General features: G+C 37.9%; 1 protein-coding gene and 1 pseudogene across 1 annotated transcript in view; one reads left to right on the plus strand and one right to left on the minus strand.

Moving 5' to 3' along the window:
• LOC148010349 (thioredoxin-like protein AAED1, chloroplastic) overlaps window positions 1–6,541 on the plus strand; it is a 59,513-nt gene extending 52,972 nt beyond the window's left edge. The window contains exons 8-9 of the mRNA XM_087672229.1: window positions 5,609–5,669; window positions 5,851–6,541. Of these exons, the coding sequence (XP_087528355.1) occupies window positions 5,609–5,669; window positions 5,851–5,913 (124 nt within the window). The 3' untranslated portion in view covers window positions 5,914–6,541. The remainder of the gene's footprint in view (window positions 1–5,608; window positions 5,670–5,850) is intronic.
• Window positions 208–1,196, minus strand: LOC148010350 (uncharacterized; annotated as a pseudogene).
• Window positions 6,542–17,880: the final 11,339 nt, after the last annotated feature.

The following is a 17,880-nucleotide window of genomic DNA, read 5'->3' on the forward strand; positions in this document are numbered from 1 at the left end:
ATGCCGCTCTAATGAAGTGAACGGGAAGACCCATGGTGGACCCCTTGCAATCACTTATACGTAACACCCTATAAAAGAGTCACGACAATGACAATGGCACGAACTTTTTGCTAAAACTGCTCACTAAGGCACAAGCGTTACATAGCTTTGACCTCCTATGTCTCATGCTCATTCCGCTCATTCCATAGAGTGGACACCACTGTTGGATCACACCTCACAAAGGCGCTTCAACAATAACCACATGTAAGCAAAGCGAGTTGAAGAAGGCTTCTTCAACTTCAGTGTGCTATGCTCACGATACATCGCAAGCACCTTTACCTTTACTGTGAAAAATGTGACAATGGATGTAGCTTTGCGGACCACCCTCTTCACCCAGTTGAGCTTCCCAATGTCCTCCATGAGAAAGTCTAAACAATGACTTGCACATGGAGTCTACTTAATCGTAGGGAACTCGGTCTCAAGCAAATGGCCCATGCACCGACAATTCGATGCATTGTCGGTAACAACTTGCACCACATTTGAGGGGCCCACCTATAACCACAATTTACATATTACAAGTTAGTATACTTATTACTAACAATACTTGGAAATCGGAGGTTAGAGAGATAAAGAGTCTAGAGTTGAAATTTGAGCCTTTCAAGTTTCAAGTTTCAAAACTTTCAAGATTCAAGAATGAAGAAGATGGGGCTCGGGGGTTAGGGGCCTTGTGGTGTGGTGGAAAAGAGAGAATCGGGATATATCATAGATATTAGAGAGAAATAAATTATTAGAATAGGGAGATAGATAGTTATGGATAAATCAAATTTTAATTATGAATCATGATATTATCATAATGAAAGAAAGTGAAACAAATTTAAAAGGCAAATTGCAATGTATACATTAATGATAGCCTGTTGAATGTGGCGGTAGATGAATGCGCCCATCGTTTTCCTCCCCCTCTTGTCAGTATCTACGGCTTGTAAAAAGTAAGTGCCGAGAGGACATGAGACGAGTATGTTGATGATGCCTCGTTTCTTATGATCACTCCATCCATCGGTGAGAATGGAGCAACCATATTTTATCCATGTGGGCCGAATAGGATCAAGGGCTCTATCAATCCTTTCCTTCTCTTCATCAATCTTTTTCGTCCTCAAGTCATTGCATGTAACACCGGTCCATCCTTCACATGGACCCACATTGGCAATGGCTTTTACCATCTTCTTCCATTGCTCTTGCTTTAGGACATTGAATGCAAGATTGCACTCAATCACCGTGTGTGCAATTTCAATGTCCACAAGTCCACGCACATGACCGAGATCTTGAGAGAGAGAGGTTTGTCTCTCCGGCACTGCATGAGTCTCCACTCTTTGTCTTTTACCGGAGCTGGATGCGGATGTGGAGCCCCCACCACCAATGGTAGAGGCCTCTCCCGCATCGGTTGAAGATACGCCCACATTTGATGCTTCCTCATTAGTAGGCATAGGAGTTGGTGCCTATAAGCCACTTCCTTCTCCTCTTGTGGATCCCCCTCTCATCTTGGCGAGAATCTCCGCCGCAATTTTTTGAGGGATCTCCTTGCATGGAGCAACTTGCCCCCCCCTCTTGGAAAGATGTTGGAGAAGTCGAGTTGCACCACTTGTATAGCACTTTCTGCAATACTTGCATGTCCAATCGTGGGAGTTGGATTTCTTTGTGTCCCTCTCCACATGGATCGCATGCAAATTGAAGGCCTCGTGCTTCTCACGAGTCATGGTGCCGATGACGGATAAAGAGGCAAAAAGAGAGAAGAAGAAAGAAAGTTATATTAACGTCTACAACAGGCCAAGTTGGCCTATGAGACCAAAACGTTGCATATAAAATGTCTGGGAGATTTCAAAAGTCCTAGTGAAGCTAACGTTTATGCTATGTTGAACTAAATTGAGTGGGTACAAAATGATATCTAGATTGGATACAGTCTAGAGGTACTCCCATTGCGGTGTGGAACTGCTCTTGGAGTGTTCATCCTAGGATGTCCCGCATGGGTCGGTCTAACACGGAGAGACTAAAGCGGCGGGGCAGGGCCCTCCGGTGGCGGCGTAGTATTCCTTGTATCTTCGACATGTGTCTTCTGTGGGGACGGGGGCCGGTGGGGCGTGGGCACCGGACTTGAGTCTTGAAAGTTGAAAGGGAGGGAGACTCAAGAGACTCGAGGGTTGGGGTAAAGTTGAAAGAGCAAGAGAGAGAGAGGGGATGGGAGATGAGAATGGCAAATGCTTCGATAGGGTGTGGGAAAGAGGGGATGGGAGGTGAGATTCGAGAGTGACAAATCACAAGTCCATGTAAGAATTAAGATCCAAGAGAGGACGATGAGAATGGTAAGTGCTTGTTGAATTGGTGTGGAAATATGGAGGAGAGGAGCACCTTTTGTAGATGAGAGAAGGGTCAAAGTTCAAACAGTCAAAGAGAGAGGGGTCAACGGTCAAAGAGAGGGCTGCCAGCTGGAAGGAATCCAATGAGGGCTTTTTTTTTGGGGGGGGGGGGGGGGAGTGCATGGCTGGAAAAGGGGGTGGGATGAGGTATCCAAGGCTTTCCACCCCCCCAAAAAGTGCGGGAAATGCGGTACGTAGGGGCATAGGAAATACAGGACGTGGGATTGAGGGCGCGCAGGCTAGGTGGCCCAAATAGGCCGGTTTTAACATACGAATTCGTACCGTACGGACGGTGCCCTACATCGTACGGAGGCAACTATGATTGGCTCCTTTACCATAACCTTTCTTATGCATGATACGTCCTAAAAATGATCTCTTTTATAACAAGTTCATTTTTTATTGTGTATATGCAGAGCTTGTGCCTGTTCCATTCATTGGACATCACATCCAGATGCTTTGTATGCTCTATAGAGTTTTTGAAATATCATTTAAGAAAAACAAATAAGGTCCAGAAAAATTTTTTATGCAGCCCGGAGGCAATCCATCATGTAGTTAAAAGTGGCAAGATCATCTATCAGTCTTAAGGGCATAACCACACACATACAATTCAAAGTTATTTTGAAAATGCAGTCTTTCGAACATCTAGGCACAATGTGAATTCGATGAATGCCTCTTCCAAATCAACATGCTTAAAAACACAAGGATCACCCTGATCCATCTGGTCTAGTACATAATCAATCCTTGGAATTGTGTACTCGTTTCATAGTTTTCTTATCCAAAGCTTGCCAGTCCACAGTGATGAAAAGGCACATGTTTCATTCAAGGAGCATTGGTACTTTGTCTAATTCGCCTTTGTTGAGCAATACAGTTGTGTTTTACATTGTCCTTCTGTGGAGGAAAACTTGGTGAAGTGGTACACTGTGGGAGAGAGAGACTTAACTGATAAGGTGCTTATTTTGGAGCAGAGCTTCCATGTAAAGGATCACTTTTATGGTCCTTTGTGTCTTTGTAGCACCTCTCCCAAGAAGAGCGTTGTAAAACAAACTTGAAACACTTCTTTAAGTAATTTACGCGACTGTGCACTTCTGGATGCAGTGTTCTTTTAGTAAAGGTGGTGGAATTGAACGATAAATCAATCTACAAGTGGTTGTTCTGCGTGTAAATGACATATGTCACATTATTTCTGGCAAAGAATTGAACAATAAATCAATCTACAAGTGGTTGTTCTGCATGCAAATGCCATATGTCGCACTACTTCTGGCAAAAGAATAAACTTGTTGAAGCCCCATCCTGAATACTTAGTGTGTCATGTACGATCATGCATGAATAGTGCCAGCTTGTGGAATAATTTCAAGCCATAGAGCAGCCACATCATTGATAATATCACCTGCTGATATCATGGAGCTGCCACATCATAAATAATAATACGTACCAATATTGTAAAAGCCACCTGTCACAATGGTAAGCTTCGCAGGCGATCAATCTGACCATTTCAGCTGCAGCATGTGAGACCGAGGCTAAATCTTTCTAAGGCTCATTGTTGACAGGTAGTTCTTTACAGGGTTGCTGAAGTCCAAACTGTGGAAATGAATTTTATTTATTTGATACTGAGAAATTGTTCAGTGTGTGATACAGCAGCCACCTGTTGAAGAGTTAATGTTTCCAGTGTTTCTCTTTTGGTACCCACGCCTTTGCATTCTGTAGTTTCCCTGCAAGAGAGCTAACTGGAATTGAAATCACATTGTACAGGAGGCAACTACACTGCTGGTTTTAAGAGGAAAAGATCTTGACAATGGTAGGATTTCCAAAATCTGCCTAAGGAGGGCGTAGTTGGATGTGAGTAGAGGTGAAAAGATGTGAGGAGTTCCTAGGAGTTTAATTTTGAAGAGCCTTAGGCTGTCTCTTAGCAGGGGATGAAGTTTCATTGATGTATGAAGGGGGAAGGCTTTCTGCCATGTAAGGGTGATAGGCTGCCTTAGAGAGCCTTGGAGGTTACCACTTGAAAGGAGAAGTGTAGTTTGAAAAAGCCACATCTTTAAAGAAATGGATGTCAATGAGGCGCTTCCAATCCTGGTCTTGAGACCTCGACGAGGAGGGAGCCAAGAAGTCATACAAAAAACTATGTCCCTGCATATGGCTCCTTGGATCCAGGAAAAAAATTACCAAATGTAGGCTGTTCCTTTTCCTCTCAAAAATTGTGATGTCTGTTATCATTGATTTAATTATTCTCAATATTTTAACTTGGGGTCCAATATTAATGTAAGAAAAGTGAACAATTGGCCCAGCTGCTGCCACCAATGTTGTACCCCTGCTTGCTAGACTTTTGAAAAGTGTATGCTTGGCTCAGTCATGATTTGCAACAATGCCAGGTTGTTTCTGCGCTTGCTAGATCCTTAAAAGCCCTGGATTCCTGAAGGGGGAATAGCAGGTTGGGGAGGATTTGAGGAGGAATTCAAAAGTTAGGGGAGGGAAGGGTAGGGAATGGAAAGATCTTTGGCTGGGTTATGAACTACTGCAACTGTAGGGGAGGGAGGAGGAAGAATGAGGGAGGAAAAGGTGGTTATCAAGACAACAGGAAAAGGGATTAGGAGGAGAAGAATGGAATAGAAGGATGTGCAGCAAGCTAGACAGCAAGGACTGTGTGCTTTGCAACAGGAGTTGGTCTATTCCTTCTTTGACTGATCATTGCTTCTGTACAACAAATTCTTGGAAAATAAGCTATTATGGATAGAAAGCCTGGTGAAAACCTGTTTGTATAGGCAAAACAGCGTTGAAGAAGCACATGAAGCTTAAGAGTCATCAAGGGAAAATTCCCATTCTTCTCAACTTGGTTGTGCTTGGAAGATGTCTGGAAAATCTCAGGGTGGGCTCAATTACTGAGTTGCAATGATAGCACTTGCTGTGACTTGAGATATATAGTAGTCTGTAAGTGTTTAGAAATGTGCAATACCTGCAGTTTCATGACCATAATCAGGGCATTGGTTGATAGAGAAAACTGACTGTTTTTCTGTGCAAGATTTTCTTGTACATTTTACATCTTCTTGGCATATGATTGTTGCTTAAAAGGTTTTGGAAGCAAGCAGAGTTGAAGTGGGAAACAGGTTTAGTAGTTTGCCTTTTTCCAAAGACACTAAATTGTTTTCACTAAGTGGGAAACATGTTTAGCAGATTAACTTTTTCTTAAAATGTTGAATTATTTTCACAACTCTTTTTGGTCTTAGGCAGCAAGGGGGTGTCCTTGTAGCTGGTCCAGGGCAAGAAAATATCATCTATCTTTTCAAGGTAAATTTATTTTTGAAAAGGCTATTTCATTATGCCGGCTTGAAGTCTACTAGCTGCAGTTTTCAAAAAACTCAGACAATACAGGTCTTAACTGCATTTCGAAGGTACTTTCTGCAAGGTCTCAATTGAGTGAAGTTTTTTGTTTATTGTTGTGTGATTTTGTTTTTATTGGGGCCTAAAGGATGAGCAAGCTGGTGACGAACCAAACATGGATGATGTCATGGCAGCTTGTTGTAGAGTCTAGGTAACATGTCATGTTACACTTCGTAATTGCAATCAACAATCACATAAGATTTCATCCCTCCTTTGTGTATAAAGTTACCTCTCAATGGTTGCATGAGTTGCAACCAAAGTACAGATGTTTGAATGGCAGGTTTCTCCTATACCTTTATGAAGCAATATGGGTCAAGAATTTGCTGAGGAACATGAAGAGAAGATAGGCCATGATTCTAGTTAGTCTGACTTCATTTTATGGTAGAGTTTACAGTGGGGTTGAAGTTGAGCTTAAGGTCTCATGGTTCAGATTCCAATCTAGCTTTTATGCAAGTGATGTCTAGTTTTTCCTTAGGTGCAAAAATTAAGTTTTAAGAATAGCCAAGCTAATCCCTCTTTTCAGAGATAAGACACACACACTTGAATGCTCACAAGACCATGCAAAAAGCGAGTGGAATAGATGCAGTGAAGAAGTATATTGTGTGCAAGGCTATGGAGAAGAAACAAAGATTTATTCTATGCATGTAGGTATCATGAAGATATGCCATACTAGAGGGGAAATCTCCACAAATATGCTACATCCATGGACACCATGCTTGTCTTGTTCCCAAGTGTATGGTGTGCAAGACCACATAAATGAAAGGCCTGTTTTGATGAAATTCTCAAACTTGGAGTTGGGAAAGGACCACTTGAGGGGAAGATGGATGGTGACCTTTTACAAGCCAAAATGTCATACATGATGTTTTGCATAGATGTGTCAAATTTGCCTAACTAGGGGCTATCTTGGATCAACGAGCATTCAAAGAGGGAGAAAGCATCAGGGTCAATCCACTAGAATCAATAGAGATGGAGACATTTTAGGGATGTTATGATTGGACATCTTGACTAGCTCTCACCAAGTTGCACATTAGGAATAAAAAAAGAACTCAAAAATGGGCCTTTTAGTCCTCCCTCCCCTTCCCCTCTTCTCCCTAAAACAAGTGGAGAGAAAAATAATAAAATATCCCTTCTCTCTCTTCATTTTTGCAATCTCATTTTACTTTTTTAATATTATCCATAAGAGATTTGCTTAAATTCTCTCTTTTCATTCAAGAATCTTTATTTTATCAATTTTTATATTATTAAAGGAGTTAGTTATAGGGGCGTGGTGCTTGGTTTTCAATGTAAATTTTTATATTATTAAAGGAGTTAGTTACTAGAGTGTGGTGCTTGGTTTTCAATGCTAAATTTTCTTTTTTTAAAGAATTGTTTTTGGAGGTAAAATTGAATTTTCTAAAACTTGAAAACTTTAGGGTATCCTCTCTCTCTCTCTCTCTCTCTCTCTCTCTCTCTCTCTCTTAGCTATTCTTATTCATTTCACTAATCTCTCATACCTCTATTGTGAGCTTTTTTTTGTGTCTATCCAACTTACTTTGACACAATGAACTACCTTGACCTCTCATGCTTACCATCAATAATCCCCTATTGTCTTTAATATCTTTGTATGTCCATCTCTGTGTTTATCCTATTTTCATTAACAAATCTGTGTGTTTATATTTTTGTTTTGTTGGTTTACCTTCATTAACATCAGTGTGCGCCTATGTTTACCTCTAGTTTATGTCCATAGACTTAACTTTCCTATTTCCATGAACATCTTTGTGCATCATTTGCTCTAGTTTTGACTCCATAGATATCAAAGCCTCTTCTTTCATTAATATTTTGCTTGTTAACGCATAGTACCTTGATATAATCAATATAAATCTAGTTATATTGTGTAATCTAGTTCAAGTTTTTTTAAGACAATGAAGCTCACTAAGAATTGGGCACTCTTGATTTTGATTTGTTAATATTTGAAGACTCCAAATGGTTTCACTTTAGTGTCATCGGTCAATGTCACATTAAAATGAATATTCTCTATCAAGAGATTACCCTAAGCGAGTTGCATACTGAGATAGAACTTGAATATACCCAATTATTCAAAAGAATAGTGTACTAATGTGAACTCTCAAGTTTTACAAAGTTACAGGCAGACAGGAGTAAAGCATGTGGACTCCTAGATTGATTGGGAAATCTATCCAATTGATCTACTAATTAATAAACCTTTAGTTTTCTTAGGAATTGGAAACTTGGAGAAATATGTGTGTGAGGGTGAAACTTAATTGCTTGGTTACACTACTCGATGCAATGATTAAGTGAAAGGATGTGTTTACAGCTTACCAAGAAATTGTAAAACCGAGAAATTGTAAAATGTTATCATGATATTATTGTATATGGCTAATAAAAGAATTGAAGCAATTGAATGAAATTATAATTAAAAAAAGTGATTACAATATCACAATGTAGTGTATTATTTATGATGTCGGTATCTTGTATGACAAGATAAAAGCATAAATTAGGCGGCCTAAATAATACTTATAAGTTGATATAAGAGTACAAATGAAAAAATCGCTAATGAATGAGTTAATTGTAAGCTTGGATTATAGTTATAGATTATGTGTAACTCTTGCAAAAGAAAGCAAATAAAATTACTAATAAATTGATTGCATATATAAGTGAATTAAGTTGTGTTACTAAAAGAGCACATTATGAAGTATCAAGTGTCAAAGAAAACCATACTAAGTGACTTGAAACAAGGCTTTGGAAAGGCAACAAAGGATTCGAAAAGATTGAAGATGGTAAGATGTATGTGTTCAGTGTGAATGTATTCTTTTGTTTAAGAGAGAGAGAGTGCATCTATGTGAATGAGTCTTAATGTTTAAGCATTATATATTAGGGTTTCAATTTCTATCTTATTCAGTGAGTTTTCAATCTCTTGTTGTGTTGGAAAGATGTTACAAAAGATAGCAACAAAGAAGCTCTCTCTCAAAGCTCTGTATTGTGTTCAAGGCAATGGGGCATTTACTAGTTTAAATGTTGTCTTTGACAATGGGGTATCTATTGATTCAAATATTGTATTTGATAATGGCACTTCACAGCCTATGACAAACTACTCCTTTCTCAACCTTACCTATCTTCCTTAAGCTAACCTAATAGGGTTCCTCTTCAACATCCCCACATAAAATGCAAGTTGGGGCTAGGTATAGTAGCCTTGAGTGAAATCAAGAAGTATCAATGCTCTCTTGTTTATTTCAAATAGTAGTTTCTCGAGATTGGTTTGTGAGATTGTGCAGGACCTCTATAGAATAGAAAGCAAGAGGAGGTTTCTATGATCATGTCAAGAAAGATTGGATTGCTCTACAAAAGAATATCTCTAAGCTCTAGAAGGGGTAGCAAGACTTTTTTAGTAGATATGATGAGTGATGCTCAACATTGTGCTATACTTCTTAAACGCATTACTGTAACATCCAAGGGCTTTCAACTTCTAATGAATTCCCAAGTAATAAAAGAAGTTGATAGCTAAATGGCATGTAGATTCGAATTGGTCCAGGGTATTTGCACTTCAAAGAAAATTTTGAATCTCGATTTTCGAAATACCCAATTGATCTGGCACAAAAACAGAACCCTCTACAACAAAGTCTATGGAGTCATATACTTCATCTAAGCCATATGCATGTTGAAAAAGTATATTATGTAAATAAAAATGAAAAATAAATACTTAAACACGAGTTATGGCAACAAAAATATGAGGCAAGTTTACATGTAAAATTATTTATAAAAAACAAGATGGAATCTATGGTTGCATTGTGTTAGTCACTACAAGAACACTTGATTATATAGCTATGATAATTAAAATCTATTGAAAATGATAAATATTTAAAAGAATCATTTTTTCATAGCAAAAAATGTTTAATCAATCAAATGAATTTTGACAACACCTAAGAGTAATTTTACATGTAAGTTGTTTTAAAGAAAATAAGTAAGAATCTCTACTTTATCCTTTGTTATTTAATGTAATAATAATATATTTTAAAAGTAAAATTGATATAAATTTTATTGTATATATAGCGTTAAAAAATTTGTATGTACATATATACATACACACATATATAAATGATTTTTGTAAGAAGACAACAAGAATTGGAACCAACATAGAGAGAGGGAGGGAGGGAGGGAGGGAGGGAGGGAGGGGTACCTATCCCTCATGCTCAAAATGATATTTGCAAGAAGAAAACATTTTAGAGTCAAAATTGATATCAAAACCTACTTAAAAAATAGCACAAAAGAGAGAATGTAGATAGAGACTAGCAGGTGTTTTTTGTCGAAAAGCTACACTTGTATGAAGAAGAAATTATAGAGGTAAGTTGAGAAATCAAAACTATGATTACTCTCTCCACACAGCGTCAATGGCAATGAAAATTCACTAGAATAGAGAAGAGAGTAGCTTGTTGCACAATTTTTGGGACAAATTGATTTCATGAGATAGAAAAAAAGTAAAATTAAAAATTTACCAAAAAAACCGGGGGCGGGGACCGGGGGGTGGGGGTGGGGAGTATAAGTTAAGTGAAACTCAAATTTTGTGCACTATTCATTTCCTCATTTTTTAAATCCTTCACTATCCAATTTTAAAATAAAAAAGCCCAAGATTTGGAGAGAGAAGATTCATTCTCCATGGATGTTAAATTCACCCATCCTATTGGACAATCCAAAAGGTCCACATCTTTAGTTATATTATTTTTAAGGGTCCGTTTTTGAGTCCAAAATTTTCCTAATGTCATATCTTAACTACCACAAATCCAATAGTATAAAAACTTTAACACTTTCTTGGATGCGTAAAGGCTTAGCTTTGATCAAAATGGTTTGGGTCAATTTATCTTTACAATAGAGTATGAAGGAGAATATTCTTGCTATTCTAAAATGAAATAGTTCTAGATAAAATTGGGGGAAGCTGATGGGGTGTGTCTACAAAACTTTGTGTTGTTAGAGGATTTTGACACATTTGCTTTGTGGAGTTGGAAATCTCTTTTCTACTATTTGTGATCACTTTATTCTTTATGCTCTTGGTGTAATACTAGTGAGAAGTTAACCTTTTGGGAGTGTCTCAAGTCTCAAAGCTCATATAATGTTGTATATGGTTTGTAAGTATTGTGAAGAGTTGGAGTGCATATTGATAGACTACTACTTTGAGCCCTCCTCAAATTGTAGATATTGACATTTGATATACAAATTAGAGTTTGGTAAGACCTTGTTCTAAACATTCGATATTTAGGTTAGAATTTTGTAAGACCTTGTTCTTAAAATGTGAAAGATCTCCACGATAATGCACCTAAATTTGATGAGGGAAATTTAATGTATGAAAAATAAAGCCTATCTAGGGTAAAGAGGCTAGTAGAGTGATATCTAAGAGTTTCCCTTTAGATATTTTTTTTTCAAGAGATTTATATACCATTTTAAAAATATTTAACAATAATGATATTGGAATTTAAGACATTGTGATATCTTTATCAAGTAAAGCTAGTTGTAAATGCAAAGGTTACAAAAGAGTGACAATGAGAGGACAATCGAGCTACTCATTAATGCATTATTTTAAGGTTTCAAAAAATCCAACCTATAAAAAAATGATAGCTTGTTCGACTCTACATCAAACTTATATATTATATGTAACAATTTGTGTCATCATTTCAAGTGGATAAAAAATGTGCATCTCATGTAAAATTGTCGCTAAATTAACATAAATTGCATTTTACTTTTGGGGGGACATAACCTTATTGTCCTCTTTTTCCTATCATTTGATGAGAAAGGATTTTGGGACTTGTTTGAAGATGCGTTTATTACTAATCATATAGACTGAGGGATAAGAAATAACAAAGCACTTGGAGTAATTATATGTGGTCTATTAGATGTTATATCATGCCACATATATCGTATAAATGAAGCTAAAGTTACATACTCTTTGAGTTTCAAGCAAATTATTCAAAGGTTTGTTTTATGCATCTATGTAGACTCTTTTGAGTTTTATTATAGAGTAGATCTTAGCAAGCTTGCTACTTTAACTTTGCTAATCATGTTTAAAAGCTTAAGAGCTGAATTGACTGGCATTCAAAAAGATATAGAAGATGTGTGGTAGTTGCAATTTTCTTGAATAGAATGATCAAGAAGACTCAGGCTATGAGCAAGTAATAATAATATTAAAAATGTTTCCAAAAGGAGTTTTTTAGTATAATAGGTCATTAGTGAAGTTTAGCAATATGGTATCGATCATGTTGACTAGCACTTGCCTAGCTTAAAAGGAGTGACCCTTTTATATCATCATCCATTCATCTAGTTAGAGATAATCCAACAAGCTTTAAGCTTTTTCATTAGAATTTGTTTAGAGCTCCATCCATGCTTCACTATGGAAGCGCATAGGTGGAAAGAGCTATGGTTGTATCACTTTGTTTGAAGCAAAGCAAATTCACTTCTTTCATAATTTTCTACATATTATTATTTTGCACTTTGATTCTGTTTGTTGTGTTGGGTAATGTTAGGAGGAATGATAAGCTAGTTTGGCATCTTCATTGACTTTACATTGGTCTTAACAATTCATTAACCTTTTAGTGGATATTGAGTGTGTTGGAGGCCACCTATATGTTCACCTCTTAGTTAAGTATGCAGGCTTCATGTGTTTACTTTTAAGACTCAATGAGGACAAGCCATGTTTGGCATTGGATACTATTGGAGTTCTCAATTTAGATACTAGGAGGGGCTTAACCTTCTAGAAAGGGTTTATGTAGTTAAGTGCACACTCTAGGCACACACTTGGACACGTTATATATGTGGGTTGTGGGTCATTTGGATCTATACACAATTAGTTAATGCGAGCTAGTCATATGACGGGCTCTCACCCGTGCAATTTGTAAATGTAGATGGGCAGTGGAAAGGAACTAGGAAGATAGAAGGACAATGGGGAAAAGGGCCTAGGCCACGGCCGGCCATGTAAAAAAGGGGATAAGGGGATGACCGCCCAAAAGGGATTTAGGGTTTTGTATATAAAGTTGAAAAGTGAATGAGAAGCTCATTCTTGTGTGTGGCCAAAAGTAGCTCTCCTTTTCTTCTTCTTTTTCTTCTTCTTCTTCTTCTTCTTCTTCTTGTTGCTTGTTTGAGCTTGTGCTTGAGAGAGGGAGTGTGAGAGTGTGAGGGAGTGAGTGTGTGAGGGTGAGGGACTGGGAAAGAGAAGCTCTCCATCTTTTCCTCTCTTCTTCTCTTCTCTTCTCTTCTCTTCTCTTGCTCGCGGCCATGGAGCTTGGAGCGTGGAGCTTGAGGATAGAGCTTTCACTTGGATCGTGGAGCTACTGGAGTGTGCGAGAGAGGAGGTAACTCGATCGGCATGGAGGTAAGCTCACTACACCCGTAGATATGGATGGTGCATCGACTATGTGAGAGGTAGCCATTAGTGCTCGGCTTGGAACTCTTGAACAATAAGCGGTCTGTGGGTCTTGGTGGTTGAGCGAAAGCTCCCACATTTTGGTTCCATTGCTGCCTGGACTAACAGATTCAAGCCTTGAGCACTTGCACGCTTCGAATCGAGCATTGGAATAGGGTTTTCCCCGAACCGGTGCTTGTGGTAGATAGGTAGGAAGCGAGGGAGTTTGAAGAGGTATTTGATCTCCTTAGCAAGTAGGTTTTTGATTTGTTGTTGAATATTGGAGTAGGACCATCCATCTCCATCTCTGGTTTTGATTTTTGTTACATTAGGTTAAGGTTAGGCTAGGAAAAAAGAAGGAAAATAGTAGGGTTTTCTGTTGTTGTATAATAAGCTGAAACAGGGTAATAGGGGCACAGATTCAGATTTTTGGCTAGAAGAGTATGAGGGACTAACCTTTGAGGTCACAGCAGACTGGGATGGGGCAATAAGAGACCCAAGGAACCAGAAAAGGCCACATTTGACATCCTGCACTCTAAGAAGAGAGTGAGCTTGAGGGCTAGGGAGAGAGAGAGAGAGAGAGAGAGAGAGAGAGAGAGAGAGAGAGAGAGAGAGAGAGAGAGAGAGAGAGAGAGAGAGAGAGAGAGAGAGAGAGAGAGAGAGAGAGAGAGAGAGAGAGAGAGAGAGAGAGAGAGAGAGACTGGGACATAGTCATATGTCCAATGCACGATGATAACATTATGCCAAAAAAGATAACATTACAAACTGTGTTCATTCCATTGGAACAAATGCATCCTTCATTGCTTGAAGATTCTTACAAGTTGAAAGTCCTTGGGAGTTATAGTGATGCGCTTTGCATGTATTGCACAACGTTGAGCATCAGTCATCAAGTCAACTAAAAAGGCCTCTGAAGCACATTGTATAGCATGAAGAAATTCTTTTGTGAAGCGATCAGGTCTATCCTGACCTTGTGCCAAAAGCCACCTCCTACTTTCTGTGCAGTAGAGGTCTTGCACAATCTCGCGAACATAACCTATGGTCTAACACTGTATAATCTATCAAGTTGGCTTTTTGCATCATGCTAATATTAGACATTCTCTTGTGAGCATTAGCTTGGTGTCTATCTTGTATCTTATCATATGCATTTTATTATCACTCTTATGCTTTACAAGTCTTGTGTAGTACTTGATTTTGAATTTTGGACTAAGGCCTTTATTAACAATTTTTTCTTTGCTTGGAAAAAAGAGGATCTTTATTGCTTGGTTACCAAACTATAAAACACAAGGCCATGAAGGGATGATTGTTGAAGACATGTGTGAGGGATTTGGTAATGGAGGATTCTTGTGGAGTTGGGAAGCTAATACCATTATCCCTACTTGGAAAGAAAGAGATCATAATGCTTAAATGGTAGGTCACAATCATGATTGGTCACATTATTAATGATGTTTAGCTTAATCCTACATCATCAATTTAGTAGGTGTGCCATAGGTAGTGATTATAGGGTGTAATGAGGATCCTTTATACTTTTCCACATTTACTTCATTGTCAATTGTCTTTAGTTCAATTCTTTGGCATCAATCAAGTAGATGGGACAAGTGTAGTTGGATAGTTAGACTTAGGCAACCAATCTTCACAGTTTTCCACGTTTACTTCATGTGGCATATTCATGGCCTTTCCCTGAATGGAGGAAGCATTATTTCTTTGGATTTTGAGAAGCCCTTAGACATTGTTCCCCCTCTTAAATTCATGCAATGCTTCTAGGTGATGAGTTAGCTAATGAAGTTGATTAAATGGGATGTTGCTTCACCAAGTGGTTGTGTTAAATAAGCTTTGGGCACTTATTTTGAAAAAGCACAATTGGAGTTTAGTAAATTGCTTCATTTAATACACTTGCTTTAAACGTTGATGAGGCTTTTGACTTCTTGGATAGAATTAGAAAAAGAGAGTATTGTTCTCATTAGTCTTGTAGTGAATTAGTTTGCATGTAGTTCCTTTTATGACAGCCTTTGACTCTCCCTAGAGAATGTTGCGAAAGCATGGAGAGGGATCTTGCCATAAACATTGAGAAGACTAAGGTCATGATCTTCAATACATTTCCTCACATGTTAGCTATCTACAAGACAAGGTGAAAAACAAGGTAAAAGCCAATGATAAAACTACCAAGCAAATAATAGAGGAAAGAACGCAAGTGAAAAATGGAGCTATGTTGGCTTGGAGAATTGGTTTGTTATGTAAAGGCATTGAGTATCTCTCTATTCAAGGAAGTTATTCATTGTAAGAATGTTCTAAACCTATTGACATTATTCATTGTGAAATCCCAACACCATGGTCCCTCCCTTCCAAATCGCAATATCCTATATGCATGCCATGAAGGGCAAGGCTACGAGTTTGTAATAACTATCAACACGAAGGGTTAGAAGTCTAAAGAAAGGATACAAACCCTATGATTTTTTTTAAAAAAAAGTTCAAAGCTGTATGTACGTGATTTCTAGTATGGGTTTCTCTCTTGCTTCTCTATCTCTTTGTATAGCTTGAGCTTGAGCTTGAGTGACAATGAGTGGCGAGAGCCTTTTTGAGGTGAGCGAGTCTCCCTCTCTTCTCACTGTCTTGAGTTCTTGCTTCTCTCCTTCTTTCCTCCCACTAGTGAGAGATCGTGACAAGTCTAGGACTCGATTGAGAGGATCATTGGAGGTTACATGCATGATTTGAGAGACCATCAAAGCTAGCTTCACACCATGTAGACTACAATGGTGAAGTTTGAGACATTGGTGAACTTTGCCTCATTCTCTTGATATTTTTTGCTTCCTCACTTGTACTCATGGGAGCAGAGTAGAGTAGGTGAGTAGGGAGTGAGAGAGGGGAAGTAAAGAAGCTTAGATGAGAGATAGGTTAACTGGTAGAGTGTGAGGACAACTTGGATTTTGTCACATTTTGGTTTCAATTTTGCGATCATAAAGAACATCCAACATTATTTGATATGCTCTAGATCCCCACTATCTTGGAGAAATAAGCTTTTGATCAATGCGAGTATTCAAGTGTGTGGTATGTGGTATGCCTTTATTGCATTAAGTATAGCACCCCAAATACACAATGGCTAGAAGTTTGATTGTTTAACAAATGATTTTGAGAGAATTAGGAAGAAAAAAATAAGATTTAAGCTTATATTTAGGTCAGTACATTGTTTTCACTTAAGCTACATACTAATGAGGCTTAAGAAATGTCTAAAAGCTTATTGCACTAACTTGAAGTAAAAACTACTCATTTAAAATAAAAACAAGCTTTTTTACATGAAGGCAAACATTTGGAGTGTCTAAGCCCTCAAAAGTTTACTTTTGGTTACCTTGCGTTCAAATTAGGTCCATCGAACACATACTTAAGTACTTGAGAGCCTAAAAACCTAATAGTATATTCATAATATCCTCATTAGATTTTAGAATGACCTATGAAACTAATATCAACATGCCTAAGGGATTCTTAGTCCCAAATCTACAAATAGGAATGAAAGAGTATTGAAAAGAAAATGCTTAGACCACACCTTGTTGAGTTGGAGAGGTAGATTGAAACTTGAATATTAGCAATCCATGCTCTAGTTATAGATAAAATAAGGAATATTGTCTATGATGGGTGCTTTCAACAATGAAACTTCAAGAAAGGTGACTTAGTATTTTTGTACTCAATTAAGGTGACAAAAGAGAGAGAAAGAGACTGACTAATACTATTAGAACATTATTTCTTGCTTGTAGATAAAGCGAGGAGAAAGGCTTGGTATGATAAGCACATTAAACAAGGGAACTTTGAGGAAAGACAAAGTTAGGAGTAGGACCTTTCCATGTGTGTTTCATTAGAAATTTGAAAAATGTGGAAATTAAAGACCTTGAGAGAGAGAAAATTGTGTATTTTAATGGAAGCTGACTTTAGAAAAACTACCTTCCATGTAATTGAATACATAAGCTTGTTATGAATGAAGATAAATCAAGAAATATGATAAGTTCAAGTAACTAAACTTGGGCTTAAAATAAGGATCAACAATGTCACCTATGTTTCTCAAGGTTGTACACTAGATTGTCTCAAAGATGAAGGTGTTGACAACACCACAATATACAAATCTTGAAGTAAATTTGTTGGCTCGAGCTAGTGTGAGTGCTAAAATCGACTCCTTGGAGATAAACCATACTTTTTATTAGGTAAGTGCAAGTTAGTATGAACCATTGAAATTGAAAGTGCATGGCATTGGAGTAAAGGCCAACAACTAGATAGGTATCCCTTGTATAAGCACATATTATATAGTCATATGTAAGTAAAGATAACAAAGAACAAGGGTATCATTTATTGTGTTCCGTAGCTTTTGCTTTACATCCCACCCACTAGATTCTCGTGTTTCTCTCTCTTAACCCTCTTGCACTACGTAGCTTTTGCTTTGTATCCCACCCTTGCTTTCCTCTCAATTGGTATCAGGGTGACGTTTGAGGGAGCTTATGCTTGAAGCAAGGTGTATGAGGAGTGAAGTCTTATCATGAGACAGATCAATGGTTCAATCTTCTTCTACAACATTGCTTTCCACATCTTGATAGATATACTATTATGATCACTGAGCTTTACATCTAAGTCAAACAAGTGTTTTGGCTCGAGGAGTCATTAAGGCTTGATTTGTGAGCTTTCATAGTTCAAGTTGATTGCATTTGGGTAGCCATTAGCGGCTACCCAAATGTAATCAACTTGATTTGTGAGCTTTCATAGTTC

The sequence above is a fragment of the Lygodium microphyllum genome, chromosome 29 (genome assembly GCF_053477565.2).
Source record: "Lygodium microphyllum isolate KBCC chromosome 29, Lygodium_microphyllum_v1.1.10, whole genome shotgun sequence".
Taxonomy (NCBI): domain Eukaryota; kingdom Viridiplantae; phylum Streptophyta; class Polypodiopsida; order Schizaeales; family Lygodiaceae; genus Lygodium; species Lygodium microphyllum.